This window comes from Labeo rohita, chromosome 5 (genome assembly GCF_022985175.1).
Source record: "Labeo rohita strain BAU-BD-2019 chromosome 5, IGBB_LRoh.1.0, whole genome shotgun sequence".
Taxonomy (NCBI): Eukaryota; Metazoa; Chordata; class Actinopteri; order Cypriniformes; family Cyprinidae; genus Labeo; species Labeo rohita.
The window spans coordinates 35,788,420-35,809,173 of NC_066873.1; the positions used below are offsets into that span (position 1 = coordinate 35,788,420).

Consider the following 20,754-nt stretch of genomic DNA (forward strand, 5'->3'; position numbering starts at 1 on the left):
CCACGACAGCATCTTCAGCGGTGTCGTAGGAGAGCCTCAGTGGGTTTGGGATCAAAGGTTTTATGTGACTCTGATTATGACAATCAAACATACCATCACTGTGTGACCAAATGTGACATTATATCTTATACAACAGGTGTTTCTAGTCTTTGAATTTGGCTGAGCGGCATTCCAAAAGAGCTGACATTTAGTCCAGCACTAGGACTTTTCAATGTTACTTAGTTTAGTGTAACAAATTATTGCTCACATGCCAGGTGACAGCCGCTTTCTGTGCACGTGCTTCGAATGTGTGCGCTCAGAAAACCATATATCAGAGATTTAAACTGATATGGTTAAAAATGCATGATTTCAGCACGAAAGACAAGAAAATCAAAACCAAACAGACAAACAGGCAAAGTATCTGAGGAACAAGCCCTGTGGGGGAGCAGCAACTTATTTGCATTTAAAGACACAGGCACAAAAACAGCGTGTTTCTGCTTCCACTCAAAATAGGCATTTTCAAAATGATATAATACATGATCTGTGTGCTATTTTGAGCTAAAACTTCACAGACACTTTCTGGGGACACCTGAGACTTATATTACATATGGTAAAAAGGGGCATATTAAGTCTCGTTTAAAAAGCAGGTCATATGGTATTTTAAAGTTTCCTAATATTATGTTGGAGTCCCCTAGAACAGGTTTAAATGCATCTAAGGACAGAAAACATTGTAATTTTCTCAGAATATACATTTAATATTACAGTCATTTGTCAATGATTTCGACACGATTCATTTAAAGCAAGTTCGGAGCAAATCCCTGCCTTCCATAAGCACACTCTGCTCTGATTGGTCAGCTGGCCAAGTCTGTTGTGATTGGCACAGAGAGGAGTACTTGAGCAAGCTAGCGAGTGCTACCATTGACAAAGGAAGCACCTTTACATAAAACAATAATATAGTGCGATATTATTATTACTGTTATTGTAATATTATGGAAATGTGTTACCTAGTGATCGGTAACAGGCAGAAGACTCAAAAATATGACAAACCCATTATTAAATTACCCAAATTAAAACCCATATAACCTGCTCTTTAATGCATCCTTGTTAAATAAAAGTATTAATTTTTTTTTTTTTTAAAAAGAAAGTTTTTTTGTGTTTTTGCAGCGTTCAGTAATGTATCACAGACAAATCTCACAAATCCATTTATAAACAAAGTGTAGAGAGAGTGTTAATAAGATTTATTGTGCCGAGTAGAAAGCTTTGTTGATTATAATGGAACTTTCATGATGAACTAAGATGAGTGACAGCTTTTAATGTCTTTTAAGGGAGTTTGTAAATGAGATATTAATTTAATACAACAGCTAAATAAGTTAATACTAAGTGACTTTGTCTGACTATAACACTATTGCCTGATTTTGCTCCATTTCGTCATCAAAAATAGTTTAAAACAAGTCATAACTGAGCCGCTGCGCATCTTCATTCAAGCATTTTTAATTGAATCTAGTGAGTCAGTGACTCAATTTCCCATTCGTAAGGACAGTCACTTGCTTTGTTCCTGGATAAATCAGCTGTTCAAACGAATCGAATGAATGATATGATTCAGTAATTAAATCAGTTACTTGCTGCCATCTACTGGCAATTTTAGTTTCAATTTTAAAGTATCTTTTCAGTCATTTAAATCATTTAATATTTCTATATTCAATTAATCTCAACATTAATCTCAACATGAATATGATTGCACTCATGCCACCTCTGAGCCTCATTAAAGATGAAAATACACCTAGAAGTCACTTCTGTGTTCTTCTATGCCACCTCTGTAGTACAAATTAATTTTGTTAATACTGATTTCATTTGACTGGTAACTTATTCTTGTTCTACTTGTTCTTATTCTGTTGTTTTAATTAGAAATTAAAAAAAAAAGCTTATAAAATATAGCTTAAAAATATTGACAAAGTATGACCTACTTTTAATAAAGTTAGAAAAATGCCATTACAAAGGTAAAAACAAAATTCCCCTTTAATTAACTTTAAGGAGTCAAATATCACCTTTGTAATTGATTAGAAGGTGCTCCTAAAATTTTGACTATGCTCCTAATTTTTTTAAGTTAAAGAAAGAAAGAGTAAACAAGTAAACGTTCAAGTAAAAGAAAAGTAAACATAGAGCCCCGCAAAGAAAAAGGAAAGCTACGTTGCTATTCTTTGTTATCATTCAGAGCAGCTTTACTAAGATGATCCCAGGAAATAATCAAACCCTACACTGTCCCAACAGGGGTCGGGCCACATTGGGTGTGTGTGATGCTGAGTTAGCATTACCCCAAAGTTGGAGGCAGTGAAACGGTCACAGGCGGAGACGTTGGTGACTGAGGTGGGATGAGCGTAGAAAGCGTTGATGTTGGCCAGGAGCGTACTCATTACGGCAGGGACACCAGACAGCATGTATTTATAGGACAGACATGCAAAATGCCTACAGGTGGACAGACAAAGACATCCAGTAAGAAATTGAGAATGCTTTTATGATTCAAGTGACATTTACTATAACTACATAACCGTTGTACAGTTATGTAATAATGGTAAAAGTCCCTTTAAAAATAATATCCATTATTCATTTCCATTAATACATACAAGTAGACTGACTTCTCATTTCATACACAATAAGTCAGTGCTTCTATTGTGATTCACTGCTTATCACCAAAACAAGTCCCACTACTGAATAGACAAAAGTCTAGGTTAGCATTTATATATTAATCATAATTATTTAGATCTCTCTGCACACAAAAAGTATTCTCATAGCTTCCTAAATTTAAGGTTGAACCACTGATGTCACATGGACTATTTTAACAATGTCCTTACTACCTTTCTGGGCCTTGAACATGTCAGTTGTGTTGCTGTCTTTGCAGGGTCAGAAAGCTCTAGGATTTCATCAAAAACATCTTAATTTGTGTTCCAAAGATGAACGAAGAGTGTTACTAATTTTCATTTTGAAGTGAACTATCTCTTTAAGACTGACTGATTATTAATGGGCATTGATGTGACTACCTGCAGATATGTCCTGTCAAGAGCAAAGGACTGTCACAATACAGACAAAAGGCTCCAGGGCTTACGTCATCGCCTGATAGATGGATTCTATTCCATAGCGCATGGCAAACTCGTCTACAATATCCTGAGCAACCTCATCAAAGTAGACCTTCCAGGCATCATCCCCTCGTGCCGTAGGCAACTTCACCACACCTTGCCCTTCAATGTCTGTCACAAAGTGAAAAAAATTCTACAAAAAAAGACAGGAGAAAGAGTCCAAGTTATGTGTTTGCTATGGAAACTGTTTGAACAATATACCTTTAATTTAAAAGTTTTCAATTTTAGTATATTTTAAAATGTAATTTTGATGGCAAAGCTGAATATTCAAAAGCCATTACTCCAGTCTTTAGTGTCACATGATCCTTCAGAAATAATTTTAATATGCTGATATTACACAGAAGAATATTTTGTAACAATATGAAGGCCTTTATCACTTTTAATACATCCTTACTGAATAAAAGTATTAATTTCTTTTAAAAACTTAACCCTGCATTTTTTGAATGGTAGTGTACACAGACATTTGCCATCTAAAATGAATTCAAGGTGGTGTGTGTAGAGGTTTACCTCGTGCAAACAAGTGTACTGAACGTGATAAGGGGCCACTTTCTCTTCGCCTTTAATTTCCACACTTATCTGCAGCCTGATGGCCCCTGATACAGCTGACTTGTCTGTGCGTTTTTCTGCAGAAGTTAGAGATTACACATGGGCATTATATATCTGATATGAAAGACAAGTCTTCATTTATCGCATCTCGTCCTAATGATGACCCTTGACCCAAGTATAGCAGTAGATACACATCCTGCAGTAACATTAATCAACTTTTTTTTTTTTTTTTTTTTTTTTTTTTTTTTTTTTTTAGAGAAAACTGTATCTTCAGATGTAAAGACATCAGATTCAAGATTTGACAATGAATACTAATACTGAATATTTGATCAAAACTGATGAACAATTCCTCCAACTTCTCATTTCTGTAACATTATTATGCAAAGAGAGAAGCAGCCATGTGGCCGCAGACTAGTTAAACCATCTGACTGACTGTAAAACGTCCAGCACCAATGTTTGACATATTTAATTCATTATGCAAGTTTTCATGAATAGCTAAAAGTAAAATTTCAGTTACAATCTAATCTTTCATCTAAATGCATTCAATTCATTCCATCATATCATTTTAATGTGATTAGGCTTATTACAACATTAAAAATTAAATAATATGTATTACATTTATGACCTGCACTGCAATTGCAACACTGCGACAAAAAAAATGGAGCCATTCAGTTTGCAGTCCTAAAACTCTTAAGACTCTTAAATTACCACGTCTAGTCATGGGTTCCCTTAAGAATTTCTAATAGGTTTTTCAAAAATCAGTTTTAGATTTATGAGAAAAATAAGGTCTTCATTAGCCCTTATGGAGCAACTTCAGCTGTAAGTAACAACCTGCATTAAAGCACATAAAAGTTTCAAATTTCATGTTTGCGACGTGAAAGCATGTCATTTACTTTGTAGAACAAAGCACTAAACCCTTTTAAAACTCCAGAGGGGACCCAAAGTGAATTAAACTTCAAGTTTGTTTACAAATTGACGTCAAGACTGTACAGCTGTATATATCAGGAGTGCTACTTTCAAAGAATAAAGAGAATTCAGAATCAAAAAGATAATTTAAAGGAATTGTGTAATACCCCACATTGAAACAAACATAGACTGAGGAACTTACCAAGGTTGTACCAGACATCCATTTCTCCACTGAGGGTTCGGACTTCGATAATGCTCTGACCCAAAAAGTCATCGGACTCCCTCTTCAGACGCTGCTTCACACGAGACTTTATGTCATCATCTTCATCCCATACACGCAGTTTAATGCGGTCAGATGAATTGTGGCACTCACTAGGGAGGAAAGGGTAAGGTTGTGAACAAATAACCGCTGCTTCAACCATTCAATATTAACACAAGTTGCTATATTTCCTGACAACTGTAAACAGCCTACAGTTATGTTAATGAACTGAACTGTATTACTTGGAATAACTATTTACTGAGACAATATATTAAATTATTTAAATAATAAAGTATTAGTTACTTTTTATTAAAATGGCTACCAGCAACTGTTTGGTTACCAACATTCTTCAAAATACCCTCTTTTGTGTTCAGGTTTGAAACTTGAGGGATGATGACAGAATTTTCATATTTGAGTGAACCATCCCTTTAATTATTGCTTTTATAAACTGACAGGTTATTAATTAATGATAAGGCGCATCATTACCAATGTTTTGTCTCACAACACTGCTTAAATATGGCAATATCACAACAATGCTGTTGGGATCAAAGGATCCTGTTGCATACTGCTTTATTCCTTCTATACCATGTCACATTAGATTTTTGGTAAATATAATGCAACGCAGTACTTTCTTCCTGCATAACGCTTATTTAACAGTATTGTAAACTTTAAAAACCTCATAACTTTTGTAAATTGTATGTTGCAACACATTCTCACTCCCAGCTCGTCACATATTGACGCTTGGTCAGGAGCCCTTGGTGTCACGTTGACATAAAACTAAATTTCATCGCTGTCATAAATTCTATTTATTACTACAATATGCAGTGAACTCTTCATATCAGCAGATAATATTCCACACAAAACAGCCCCATAAACCACATTAAGATTTTTGGTGCTGAAAACAATTTATTCTAAAGCATTAGTTTCAATGTTCTATCAGCTTTTACATACTTAAATCTTCATGGTTTATTTTTTAAACTTTTAAAATTTATGCATCACCTTTCATGTCAAATTACTACAATTTATAAATCAATTCTATAATTTACACTGTAAAATTAAAACAACAATAAATGTTGAGACTAATGAGACTAATACACAAATAAGAAATGTTGAGGGGAAAATGCATGCTTTTAAACATACTAAACTAACAGCAGGTCGTGGTAATTTACTGAGTGAGTCATTGAGTTATTCATTCAACTGATTCGTTCAAATCGCTGAATCATTTAGTAACAAAAACGCTGAATAATTTAGTAGAGTGTTGCTTAGAGAATGTGCTTTACTTCTGCTGTGATCCTTGTTTAGAACCATTTTCGTTGGTGAAATAGAACAAAACAGTAAATATTGTGTCTAAAATGTAAGCAACCTAACTACTTCACTAACTAACATTACTTGTTTATTGAACTAAAAATCAATGTAACATTTGCAATCGTGAGAACATTTAGCAAAATAGCTCCCTTGGTATGTTACTGAACTATATCATGTTATAAATAAACTACACATTTTGAATTTTTACCTCAGTGTGTTTCTTCAGATTTTCTTTATGTGTGCTGTTACGCTAATTTGTTTTGTAGTTGTTTTGAAGTCTTTCACAAAGAGACAGGCAGCATGATTTTGATACCAGAAATGCACTATCCATTATCAATCGCTGTTTACGCTGAATGTATTCAAATTTGAAGAATCATTCGTTTTGATGCTTTGCTGGTTATTTTTTTGTTATAATTATTATTGAGAACATTATATACAGAAAAAAGGTAGTTCGACCTGTATTCTGCTACTGTGATTCTGTTTAATGATGCAGTAACTACTGTGGGTAAATAAAGTAAATAAAATAAAAACTTTGGTCTGTTCAATGATTGTAAACAGTCATTAGGTCTGTCAGACCAAAAATATTTAAGACCCATCGAATCCGAATTTAAGTCATTTTAAGTTTTCCTTTTATTAGGAAAACGTAAAGACATTTTAAGACTTTTTAAGGACATGCGATAAAACCTCTCACTGTACTTTTATTTGCCTGTTTTGTGTTTTACACTGTGTGCATAATTATTAGGCATGATGATAATCGGGTCATATTTTTTTCCCAAGCACATTTTAGCAATTCCAAACCACAACAATCTTAATAACTACTATTAATTTTGTATTTAATCATTTGTAAGTGATATATAACTGTCCGTGAAGGCTGGAAGTGAAAAACCCCTTATATTCAGGTGTGCATAATTATTAGACATGTTTTCTTTTACAGATAAAATGAGCCAAAAAAGATATTTAACCCAGACTGAAAAGTCCAAATTATTAAATGCCCATGAGAAGAATGCAATACTAATGGCTTGACCATTGGACAGCGAAATGCTTGTTGAGTCTGCATGGTCAGAAAAAACAGGTGGAGAAGAAAAGATGCATGTTAACGGCAAAAGAATTAGGAATTAAGGTGAAGAATTAGGTGTGACATCATCAGGAACCATTTAGTCTCCAGCGCCACCATTTTCCAGAACTGCAACCTACCTGGAGTCTTCAGAAGTACAATGTGTCAGGTTCTCAGAGACTTTGCTTGGTAAAAAAAATCCTAAAAAACGCCCCTGACTTAATAAGAATAACAAGCTGACGTGTTGTGAAATACATGAAGACAGTTTTTTTCATAAGCTTTATAGACAGATAAGTTGAGAGTGACTCTTGAAGGACAAGCATCACATCCTCTTGTACCTCTGATTCAAGAATTTATCTTCCAAAATCTGGCAGTAAGTTTTGGGAGTTAATTTTATTCCATCTCTGCAAGTCAGACTTTTCAGGATAGGAGACTAAACATGAACTCCCAAAATGTACTGCCAGATTTTGGAAGATAAATTATTGAATCAGAAGTACAAGAGGATGTGGTGCTGGTCCTTCAAGAGTCACTCTCAACTTATCTGTCTATAAAGCCTATTAAAAAAAAAAAAAAAAAAAAAAAAAAAAAACTGTCTTCATGTATTTAACAACACGTCAGCTTGTTATTCTTATTATGTCAGGGGCATTTTTAAGGATTTTTTACCAAGCAAAGTCTCTGAGAACCTGACACATTGTACTTCTGAAGACTCCAGGTAGGTTGCAGTTCTGGAAAATGGTGGCGCTGGAGACTAAACGGTTCCTGATGGTGTCACACCTAATTCTTCACCTTAATTCCTAATTCTTTTGCAGTTAACATGCATCTTTTCTTCTCCACCTGTTTTTTCTGACCATGCAGACTCAACAAGCATTTCGCTGTCCAATGGTCAAGCCTTAACTTTGCAAATTCTTGTAATGCATTAGTATTGCATTCTTCTCATGGGCATTTAATAATTTGGACTTTTCAGTCTGAGTTAAATATCTTTTTTGGCTCATTTTATCTGTAAAAGAAAACATGCCTAATAATTATGCACACCTGAATATAAGGAGTTTTTCACTTCCAGCCTTCATGGACAATTATATATCACATATAAATGATTAAATACAAAATTAACAGTAGTTATTAAGACTGATGTGGTTTGGAATTGGTAAAATGTGTTTGGAAAAAAAATATGACCAGAATATCAAAATGCCTAATAATTCTGCACACAGTGTATATTGTTCAGAAGTGGGTAGGTTTAGGGTAGGGGTGGGGTTATGTGTATGAAAGTAACTATTTTTGCAAATGCATGCAAACCATTAAATACAATGCATAATGCAAACAACTGAAAGCAATTGAGGACCCTGCACATTCAAAAGTGATGCTAAAGGGGTACCCTGAGAGTCAAATTGTGACGCAAAGGGGTGTAACGAGTTGGGAGTGAAAATGTGTTGGTTGTTGTCTTAGCACTGAAAGAAGTTCTCCATGAAGGAATGTCATTGTACTTAGTACGCTCTACCCTGCGCATATGACAATAAAAAAACTTTGACTTGACTTTGACTTACTACCCTGTAGTGCAGAAAACTTGCAAATGAGATTTCTTTAAAATCTTATATCAATATCTCATTTCACTATTTCTCGTCGCCAGCAATAACATAACATGGAGAGCAAATAGATACTTTTGCTGAAGTGTAATACTTCTCAGATTTTTTTTCTCCTGAGCAAAATCTACTGTAATCTCCTGTGGAGTTTCAGGAAAGATCGTAACAGTCAAACCGTGATCAGATTTGCCAAGATACAAAAGTCTGCAAATCGCAATATCCATCAAACTATCTGAACTATGCTTTCCATATTTAATTTACAGGTCTATGGTCTTGTTTCTATTTTTACTCCTCCTATGAAATCTTTGGAGAAATATCTGAGAAAAGGGTGATGACATATAACAACACCAAAGCAATGATTTCCTCTGAGAGATGCGCATCATTAAAAACATACAGATTTTGTCTGATTACACTGAAAAGAAATGAGAATAAGAACACAGCAGATAAAAAGACAGGATTTCAAAAGAACAAAGAGAACTGAAAATATTGTATAAGACTCACAAGTTGAACGTCTCCTCCCACACAGGGTTAAGGTTGCCGTAGATAGTTTTGGTTCTCTTCTTAGTCTTGCCAACCTGAACGGTCACATACGGATCACTGGAACCAGTTCTGTCTTTAGCCTGCAGGCCCTGAGCGCTTACCACTGAAAAACACACACAAACACACAGACTCTTGCAAGGTTAACCCACAATCAGTAAAAAAAAAAATGAATGGAAAAATCCATTCAAATGCTGGCACAGTGCATGCTGATAAAAGCTCTATTAGAAATCTGCATTTATACAACTATTCCTTGAATATTTAGATCACTGAAAGGTATCAGAGCAATAACAGCTGTCCCTGCTGCCGTACCCGTGATGGAAATTTTGGCAGACCACTTTGATGTTCCATCAAGCACAGTCTGTTTGATGGCCTTCATCTGCTGAGCATGGCTCAGTTTAGTCATACTGAACACAAGCCTTATCATCTCAAAGATTTCAGGTTTGTTCCTCTCTCGGATCTTCATGCGGTCCTTCATGGCTGATATGATATGCTGGGTTCTGTCCTCTGCTCCCGTTTTGGAGCTCTTCTCAGCAGCTCCTAGCAAGTGTAGAGATGTGTTTAATAATATCATTCAATTGCAATATAAAACAAATTCTATTAATGTTAAGGTAAAATTTTAAATGCATATTTTACATTAATTGCATATTGAGAATTAGTGTTCTAGAGTATAATCTTAAATATTTCTTAGTCATTTTTACATGCTTTCTCCTCACTGAGTTGGTTACATTCATTAAAGGGGTCATCGGATGCCCATTTTCCACAAGCTGATATAATTCTTTAGGGTCTTAATGAAACGTCCTATAATATACCTTGGTTAAAATCAGCTATGCAAAAATCATCCTTTCTGGTCGAGGCTGCTTTAAATGTTAATGAGCTCTGCTCGCCTCGCCCCGCCCCTCTCTTCTCTCTGTGGAGTGACGAACCTGTTTAATTTAGCCGCTTTTAGCCACTAAACTTGCTAACTAGCACGTTATTAGGAAAGGTGATTGCAGAGATTCATAAAAAACCCTTATACTCACTTCTGCTGTAGGTGAAACTGGATCACGAATGATTTGCGTGAACATGGATGCATTTATGTAGATGGGGAGGCGCATTCCCTTCACAAACAAACGTAATCCACTGCATCTTCAGTGGCTCATATGTCGGGAGTAAATGGCGACCACTATGTTCATTATTACATCCAGCAACACAACACCTCAATCGCTCAATCAGAGATATTCTTGTCTAACTATCATGGGTCCGGCCTCTGTCGATGTGATGGCACACCGACAGGCATCTGAGAATGGCTCGATTTGAAAAAGGGGATATTATTTTTACAGATTAATTAATTAACCTCTGCATGGATTTTTATCATTATAGGGTAGATTGGTACATACACTGCCAACAAACATTTACGTTTAAACAATATGGAAAAAGTGAACTTTGCATCCGATGACCCCTTTAAAAAGCATCCGTCAATGGCACTGATGTAACATTCATAACGGATAACGTTAGATAAATATTACTACTAAACTAAACAGCTAACCGTGACTGTAGTTTGCAACACTAATTCAATAATACATATTGGTTTCTTATGTTGTTTCTTGCTTTTTTTCATATTTGGTTAGTGACTCACTCTGTAAACAGTCTGCGTTGAGAAGCTCCTGGCATTTTTCGTGGCATTTGACTCCACACTCTGAACAGCGCATGCCCTGCCGCGCGATGCCCCACAACAAACCCTCACACTCATAGCAGTAGGTGGGCGTGGTGGCCGTCCAAACTTCAAAGTTATGGGGCGTCGTGCAAGAAATGGGGTAAATCAGAGCCTGGAGGGTCTTCTTGTACACGTGATTCTTCTACAGAGAGAGAAAGAAACTGAAAATAGTTTCTGCCAGAAATGGGCCCTAGCCGTAACCCTGAAGAAGACATTTCAAAAAAAGCCCAGATCACATGTAGGATGTGTTGGAATGAAAAATCACGACATTGTTAAGAATGGTTCAAAGAGAAAACACGAGAAAGCATTGAGAGGCAAAAAGGTAAGAGTAAGAGTACAAAATACTCTTTATGAATTCTGGTCTTGGTTCAGGATGTAGGTGTAGCTATGGGAGTGGGCAGACAGGTGTCAAAGTGATGACCAAATGAGAGCCACATCACATCTTTATCTACATAATGTGTAGGTGGTATACAGCTTTTTTTTATTTACAGGAGAAAAATAAAAACATAAAAACATTCATCAGTCCAGAAAATTTTGATAAAAGACAATTCAACTAGAATTCTGCCAACAATTACTCTATTATCCTTACAACACGTGTGTTGTTACGAAACACAATGAAAAACTCAGTGCCGTGCAATGAAATTAAAAGGAGACGGTTGCTGTCAAGCTATTAAAATGACAAAAACGCAGCATGAATGTGATAAAAATTTATACAAATATCTTTTATACAAATTTATACAAAAGTCTGCTAAAGATGCATAATTATTTCTTTAATTTTTAATTATTTTCTTGGTGTAAACTTTTTAATGAAGACATATGATACAAATCAAATCATTATTTACTGAAAAATATATTCAAAGTCAACCTTGGAGAATGTGCAAAATGTTCATTATTTTACCAAAATAAGAGGGATCATACACCTGAATAAGATATTTCACATAAAATACATTTACATTTAGTCCACAAGAGAAAATGATTATAAAAATTACCCTGTTCAAAAGTTTATATACTGTATGCTTTATTTGTCCTGAACAGTTAAACTGCCCACTGTTCTTAAGAAAAATCCTTCAGATCCCACAGATGGTTTTTCAGCATTTTTGTGTATTTGGACCCTTTCCAACAAAGATTGTATGACTTTGAGATCCATCTTTTCACACTAAGGACAACTGAGAGACTCATATGCAACAATTACAGAAGGTTCAAACGCTCACTGATGCTTCAGAATGAAAAACTATGCAGAATGAAGATGTGTACATTTTTCTTATTTTGCTTAAATATCTTTTTTTTATTATTTAGTACTGTCTTTTGGAAGCTACAGAAAATACTTACATGTTTCCCAAAAGACAAAATAAGTTAAATTTACCCTCACCTTCAAACTCCAAAAGTTTTCACCCCCCAGGTCTTAATGCATCATTTTTTTCTTCTAGGGCACCACTGAGTGTTTGAACCTTCTGTTATAGTTGCATGAGAGTCTCTCAGTTGTCCTCAGTGTAAAAAGATGGATCTCAAAATCATATAGTCATTGTTGGAAAGGGTTCAAACACACAAAAACGCAGAAAAACCAATAACCTGAAGTATTTTTCTGAAGAACAGCAGGCAATATAACTGTTCAGGACAAACAAGGGACTCATTAACAACTATCACTAAACAAAAAAAGCTAGACTTTTCCAATCATTTAATCCCACCCACAATCTGCTGCAATTCACAGTAGATCTGCCTCCATTCAATCAACAACCAACTGTTAGAACCAAGTCCTGCCCTCCATTTTGTCTTTTGCGATAATCTGTTTCAAAAGTATGCCACAATGCAGAAGAAAAACTCTGTTGCTACTTCAGCTACAACACAACAACTTAATAAAGTGAAAAGCAGATAGATGACAGATGTTTGTGTATTTTGCAGTCTTACCAGTTCTTCATCCTTCAGTGAAGAGCGTGCAGCTAATGCATGCGAGATCCCTGCTTTCCGGGACTGCACAAGAGACTGAGAGGGGAACAAAGGTTGAATATGAACATGTGCTTAATTACACAATTAGTAATAGTAGTACCCATTATACCATAATTGTTTTGTGCTCGCCCAGTGGGTTTAGCAAAATTATCTGTAATGTTTCCTTAAACACCTGGTAAATATTATTCCATGCCTGTGTCTACTACATTCCCATTAATATGCTATACACTATTCGGCCATTAGGACATCATGTCTTACTTGAATAGCTTTTAGCATTTCATAGCTGACTTTGTAAATTACTAAAAACCATAATAAAGAATAGTACAAACAACACACATAAAAACCAGCCTAAAAAAACGCTCATGAATGAAAATAAATAAATAAATAAATCTCCATGATTGTACATAGCAAAAGGCAGACCAATACTCCAAAGATTGATTTTCCATGAGAATAGAGATAAGAGCACAATTTAGCCTCTCTTAGCTAATGACAGTGATTCAAAACAAGCAAATGGCTGGCTTCATCTTTTCTCCAACCACCAATTGCTCAGCAAGTCAATTGTGAGTGGTACAGGGTGAGTGAGGGGGCTGGCAGGTCAAGGCTAAGGTTTAGTCAATGAAAAAAAGGGCCTGAAAGCTAACTACAAGGATTGATATTACATTAAATGTCACTTCTATGAACAAAAAGAAAAAAAAAATCAAGTTGCAGCGTCATACAAATGCAATAAAATCTGATTTTTTCCCCAACTTACACTACCAGTCAAAAGTTTTTGAACAGTATGATTTTTAATGTTTTTAAAGAAGTCTCTTCTACTCACCAAGCCTGCATTTATTTGATCCGAAGTAACATTAAACAGTAACATTTTTAAATATTTTCACTATTTAAAATAACTGTTTTCTATTTGAATATATTTTAAAATGTAATTTGTTTCGGTGGTCAAAAAGCTAAATTTTCAGCATCATTACTCCAATCTTCAGTGTCACGTGATCCTTCAGAAATAATTCTAATGTGCTGATTTGCTGTTCAAGAAACATTTTATTATTATCATCATCATCATCATCATCATCAATATTTAAAACTGAGTACATTTTCTTTTCATCAAAAAGATCCAAAGATCAGCATTTATCTGAAAGAAAAAGCTTATGTAACGTTATACACTACACCAAAAGATTTCTATTTCAGATAAATTCTGTTCATTTCAACTTTCTACTCAAAGAAACCTGGAATAATTCTACTTCGCTGTTTTCAAAATAAAAATAATAAATGTTTTTTGAGCAGCAAATCAGAACATTAGAATGATTTCTGAAGGTTTATGTGACTGGAGTAATGATGCTACAAATTCAACTTTAAAATCACAGGAATAAATTACATTTTAAAATACATTCAAATAGAAAATAGTTATTTTAAATAGTAAAAATATTTCAAAATGTTACTGTTTTTGCTGTACTTTGAATCAAATAAATGTAGGCTTGGTGAGCTGAAGAGACATTTAAAAAAAACATTAAAAATCTTACTGTTCAAAAACTTTTGACTGGTAGTGTATAAATCATGGTTGGCATATCTAAATTATTATTACCAAAAAATATTAAAATTTAGACAAAATAATGAATGACAGAACATATAAATAAAATTACATTCCTAAAAGCTGTAATTATGTGCCCAAAATGACATTTTCACATGTTATAATAAATTATCAGTGGGGTATTTTGAGCTGGAATTTCACAGACACATTCTGGGACACCAAAGACCAATATTACATGTATTATATTTCCCTTTAATACATGTAAACACTGACATTAAATTAGAAGGAGGAAATCATTTAAGGTAACATTCAATTGTAGCATCCAGGACTCATAACAAAGAAATATTCAGTGACTGACCATTCGTAATCAAGTATTCCAGAGTTGTGCAATAACCTTTGTTTATATTCAGCCTATCACACTTCATAAATAACTTTCACACACAAAAAAAGAAGCGTTTGTTGCCATGAAAACAGTTGTGCAAGCCAAACGCTTCAGTTCAAGCCTGTATTTATTTCGCATTTATTCTTTTTTGTCCCCTCCACAGCATGTCAAATATATCTGTGTGGGTTTCAGTTTTATTGTGTCGCAACAAAGACCGATTGATAAAAGTTCACCATTTCTGACTCATGGGCATGTCAGTGAACTGGAGAAGACAAGCACTTCAAATAGAGCTCCGTTGCTCAATCGTATGCACACTTGTCTGGTTTTTAATGCACCAGTCACATAAGATGTCCCTCTTTAAAGATGAAGAGAAGACATTCAATTACAAGATGGCTGGAAAATTACATTGACACATTTACATGAAGACCAAAATCCATTATGAACAAAAACACACCACTTGTAATATCAAACCCTTCTGAGACAGAATGTCACACGGTCTTTCATTGGCGATGTAGCGTTACCGATCGCTGCAATCACACCAGAATTGAGCAGCAAATCAAAGATGATGGTATCACACACTGAAAATGAAACTGAGCACAAATCATTTTTGACATACAATCTACATCTATATAATACATATAATATTTTGTTGGTGAAAAAGACAGCACTTTCGCCTTCAATGTGAACAGGCAAATTGCTTGTCACTGGAATTTTCTTAGGACACCCAGTTATAGCTAAAATAACATTCTAGACCTTAAAATGAAAACGCATGCCTACAAAATGTCTAGGACAAAGTATTCCTTTTCAGTCTGCTTTGAGTAAAACCTGAAAAAAGACATCTTGAATTGTGAAGCATTCACTAATAGAAAGGTTTACTTACCATTGCCTAGTAATGAAGGAAAGCATTGAGAAAAAGAATGACAAAAGAAGATCAGATCAGATTTCAGCTAATCTTGCAGTTAGATTAGATAAGAAATGTGACAGTATGTTACGTTTCAATATTGGTGGAGGTGTGGGAAAAAATAAATGAATATAAAAATAAAAATCACTCACCACTTCGCTAACCAAGGGGATAGGCTTCTTCTTCCTAAGGTCAGGCATGCTATCAATGCCAAATATTCCTCCTCCCCTGAAGATAATAATATGGATATTTCAGTAACGATGCTTGGTAAAGAACAGCTAAACAACAACACAGTTCAGATAGTGAAAAAGAATGAGCAGGAGATCATACCCAGATTTGGCCCATGGATGTTTGTTGTGGTCTCCATTGATATTCTGTTGAAAGGTTGAGCATATTGTCATGCATTAAAACAAATATAAAATGTTAAAGCTTCATGTAGACAACAAAAACAGCACTTGGGAAAGTTGGAAACAGGGAGAAAGTAGAATAGAGAAAGCCCTTTTGTTTGGTTGATTGAATTTCACCACTACATTCGTGAATATACAAGCAATATGTTCTAGTCAAGACAAGATTAAACATGCATGGGCTCAGAAAGTAATCAAAACTCTAACATACACTTCCTGTCAGAAATCACAATTTAATTTACTTTTAAGATGCACAATAGTATCCTAAGGATTTTTGCTTTGGATGCAAAGTGAATACTGAAAGATACAGATTTATCTTGGAAAGAGGCAATTATACCACAATTTGTTTAGTATTTTTTATTTACTGTATAATTAGGATAAATTATTGAAATGGCATTTACGCCACCTCTGTGCTATGCAAAACGAGGGTAACACTTCACAATAAGATGTCATTTGTTAACATAAATGTATTAACTGACATGAACGAACAATGAACAACAGGCATTTATTACACGATTTACTAATCTTTGTTAATGTAAGTTATTAAAAATACCGTTGTCCATTGTTTGTTCAAGCTGGTTCACAGTGCATTAACTAATGTTAACGCAGCCTGTGATTTAATACTGCATCAGTAAATGCTGAAATTAACATTAAGATTCATAAATGCTGTAGAAGTTTTGTTCATTCTTAGTTCATGTTAAAGGAGAAAGAAGGGTCTTATCTAGCGAAACAATCGGTTATTTTCACTAAAAAAAAATATAAACGCTTGTCTTGCTCTGCCTGAACTCCTGTGTATTCTGGCTCAAGACAGTTAGGGTATGTCAAAAAAACTCCAATCGTATTTTCTCCCTCAACTTCAAAATTCATTTCAAAATCATCCTACATCGCTGCAGAAGTCCTGACCAGGTCTTTGAAAAGTGAACATGCAAAGAAGATCAAACACCCTTAACAAAAAAGGTAAAAAAGCGAAATAGAGGGGAGAACATGAGATAGAAGTTTTTCAACATACCCTAACTGTCATAAACCGGGAAAAAACAGTTCCGGCAGAGTGAGACAAGATGAGCTTTTGATTGTTTCGCTAGATAAGACCCTTCTTCCTCGACTGGGAATGTTTACAACCGCATTTGGGATCGTTTGAAGCATTTAAACTGCATTTTGGAAGTTCAAACTCAGGGCACCATATCAGTCCATTATACAGAGAAAAACCTAAAATGTTTTCCCTCAAAAAATGTAATTTCTTTACGACTGAAGAAAAAAAGACATGAACATCTTGGATGACAAGGGGGTGAGTACTTTATCTGTAAATTTTTGTTCTGGAAGTGTACTTCTCTTTTAACTAATGCAGTTAACCAATGTTAAAAAAAAAAAAAAAAAAAAAAAGTTTAAAACAAACCATTTTATCTTTTAACCCATTATTTGGCAACAGGGTGTGCATTAATTGAAGCATTTCTTACTCAAAAGTCTCTAAAAGAGTTGTTAATGTAATTGCAACAAAACCAATAAATCATGCAAAATCATCTGTAATGCCAAACACCCAAAACAAAAAAGTTGAGGGAAAAATCATTGCTATAAAACTCTTGACTCAGCAATTAATGAGCCACAATAAATAACATGGTCTGAAATGTGTGTAATGTTTACAATGCAGCATAGACTACAAGCCATGGGATCAAGGCATGATTTAAAAAAAAATGAAATAAAACATGGACATGAGTAACTCAACACAATGCAGAAAACCTAAGTCAAGGGAGCCTGTTAGCACCATGCACATGAAAGATCTTCAAACAGCATTATTTATCTCTAGCATTGCAAACATAAAACATCAAGGCACTTTTTAAACAATGTGAAAATTATATAACCTGATCTTCATCTTGGCTTCCATCTGAAAATAACAACAAACAGCACATCAAGCTATAACTGCATTTTTCTAGAACCAGACACTCTTTAACTACACATAACATTATAAAGCAAGCAAAGTTGTTGTCCAAGAACATATTTACATGGAGTTTAATAACCTTGTGTATATGGAACGAGTATATGAACTGTATAACTCCGCATTTCTCAATTGATCTAGACAGTTCATGAAAGTTTCACTAAGATGTATTATTCATTTATAATGGCTCCTAAAATTTCCCCGCACTTTCATGTCAGATTTGTTTTCATTTCAATTTGATGAGTGTAATTAGTTTGTTTGAGCCTTGGGAACAAGACTAGTTTAACACTCAGCAGGGCGCTTGCTAATAAATCTGCAAGAAAGGGCCAAACACCCACTGGCTATGAGAGTCAGCAGTTTCAGATGAGATATGATATCTTACAGAATCAAAAAAATAATATGTAGTGTTTAATGTTATTTGTGAGACATATCTGATGTGCACAACCATGGGAAAAGACATCAGAATGATTTCCTTTCTCTTTCTGACATTCATTTCATTAATTGAGTTCACAGAAATTCACTGACACTGCAAAGTTGAAACTTCAGACAAGAACTTATAATGAAGTAGAACAATGAATAGGAAAGTTTAGGGCCTCAAAACTCAGTATATACCTGGGTTCAAATCATCTTCAGAAAATGTTGACATGGTCACTATACTGAGTTGTCTTCTGGATTCTCTCTTCTCCCTTAGAATCTGCTGGAAACTCCTTAGGCACTTCAGACGACGTGCATCCCGCTGACTAAGCTCTGCTTCACTACCTCCTTCTGTAGTAGTCTCTGTGGGAGGCTGTGTTTCCCCCACTGGTGTTCTTTGCTCATCTTCATCTACTAGTTCCTCAGGGGAAAAAGAGTCTGGGATAATGTCTGTAGAGTAACACTGTGGTAAATGATCATTGGTTGGATGTCCAGATGTAGCATCTGAAGCATTACTTGTGGATGAGTCCAACCCTGGAGATTTTAGATGTTCTGAATCTTCAATATGCTGGTGAAGAGGTGACTCAGGATTTGCTTTGGTGGAGATGCATTGAGGTATCTCTACGAAACCTTTCTCAGTACTGACTTGAGGCTGCTCAGAATAGTTTGCTTCTAGTTGTATGGTCTCCATCTCTACCTGAGGCATCTTTAAATTTGGCGTCTCAGTATTTACAACATTTATCATTTCTTCTTGTTCCTCACATGGAGAGATCAATGTATGGACTTCGACCTTTTCACCAGGCAAAGTAGCACTAGTTCCATCCATCTTCTTCAGAGCTCCCCGCAAGGCAGTTTTGAAGTCAAGAACTGCTCTACCAAACTTTTTTACATTAAACGCCACATTGCTGTCATCAGCAGAGTCTGGGACGTTTTGATTACAGAATGATGCACCTTTATATAGAAGGTTGCTGGATGGCTCAACAATCACACTTTCTATTGAACTATTTCTAATTTCACAATAAATGTCATTCTGACAAACAGAGCTCTGAGGACATTTACTATCTGCATTGCAATTCAGGCAGCCCAAACCAGGTTCTTCAGTGAGCATTTCTGCATCATGCAACTTCCAATCTTCTCTATTGCTTGTACTGACAGGAGAGTTGAAGTGTTTGCCAGATACTATGGATATTTGATCTGAGGTGCCTGTTGTACAAGTTCTTACAGCTCTTGATGGATCCCAGCTGTCCTCTGCCTCTTCAAAACTGCCTTGTCTGGAGCAAGAATCATCTTCACTCCAACCAATCTCTCCACAAGTCGCTGGGTTCCAAGTCTGACTTTCAGCCCCTGCTTTGCCATGTTCAGAGTTGGGTCTTTCTGGATCAGATTCAGACTTTGAACTTTGACCCGAAGATAGGGAACTGGTGCTTGGACAGTCCTGTCCATCCTGGCGCTCAAGATAACCAAAGCTAAGCTTCCTTCTCCCTGCACCTTGAGATACATCAGACCTAAAAGGATGACGTTCATTGTGGTTTGAAGTCTCAACACTTGTAAGCCTTGGCGCCTCTTTGTGCTTCCCATCAACAACTTGATATTCTGAGAGTATATCACCGCAGCTGCTTGAGGATTCAACAGGGTAAGGCTTGTAGCAGCCTATACTAACAGTGTTATTTGATTTGTGTGTGTGGTGGGAATGACTCTCGGTGCCACCCATTGCTCCCGGCCAAGTCTCTACACCAGATTTGTTTCCGGACCGCATGCATTCGATCTCCATTAGGACGGCATCTACGCAGCTAGAGACCTCTTCGACAGAGCCACGAACAGATGACAGGTACTCCCTCAAGTCTGAAATCTCCTCTTGAATTTTGTTGATCCCTCGCAATTCCTTCAGTATGTGCTCAACGATAGCACTCGACTCCTCTTCTTGAAAATCCTCATTATTCCCCTCCACGACTTCATCCAGCATCGTCATATTTAACCGGCACAGTAGAGCATCTGTCTCTCTTTTAGGCTCACCATCAAGTCCTCTTCCAGATGAAAACCCGGTCCCATTTAGATCTTGGGTCATTTGATTTTGAACGTCTGTCGGATTACTGTTGTGCTGCAAAGTGCAAGGAATCCTGATGCCTCCTTCGCGATTTAGTTCTACTTCCCCAACACAAGGTGCCCCAGAAACTGCTCCCAGCCCATGGCCATTTGGCAACTGAGGTGAGCAGCAGACCTCTGCTGAAGCTAATCCTCTCCTGTAGTAGTTCTGTAGCTTTTCAACA

At 35.7% G+C, this 20,754-nt stretch overlaps 1 protein-coding gene across 1 annotated transcript in view; it reads right to left on the bottom strand.

Annotated features, from left to right (window-relative positions):
* The window catches only part of LOC127165389 (uncharacterized), a 95,285-nt gene that overhangs the window by 38,958 nt on the left and 35,573 nt on the right, over positions 1–20,754 (bottom strand). The window contains exons 4-13 of the mRNA XM_051109979.1: positions 16,070–16,113; positions 15,892–15,967; positions 12,896–12,970; positions 10,913–11,132; positions 9,607–9,834; positions 9,259–9,400; positions 4,765–4,934; positions 3,618–3,733; positions 3,080–3,243; positions 2,292–2,442 (exon numbers count right to left, since the gene is read on the bottom strand). Coding sequence (XP_050965936.1) covers positions 2,292–2,442; positions 3,080–3,243; positions 3,618–3,733; positions 4,765–4,934; positions 9,259–9,400; positions 9,607–9,834; positions 10,913–11,132; positions 12,896–12,970; positions 15,892–15,967; positions 16,070–16,113 — 1,386 coding nt within the window. The remainder of the gene's footprint in view (positions 1–2,291; positions 2,443–3,079; positions 3,244–3,617; positions 3,734–4,764; positions 4,935–9,258; positions 9,401–9,606; positions 9,835–10,912; positions 11,133–12,895; positions 12,971–15,891; positions 15,968–16,069; positions 16,114–20,754) is intronic.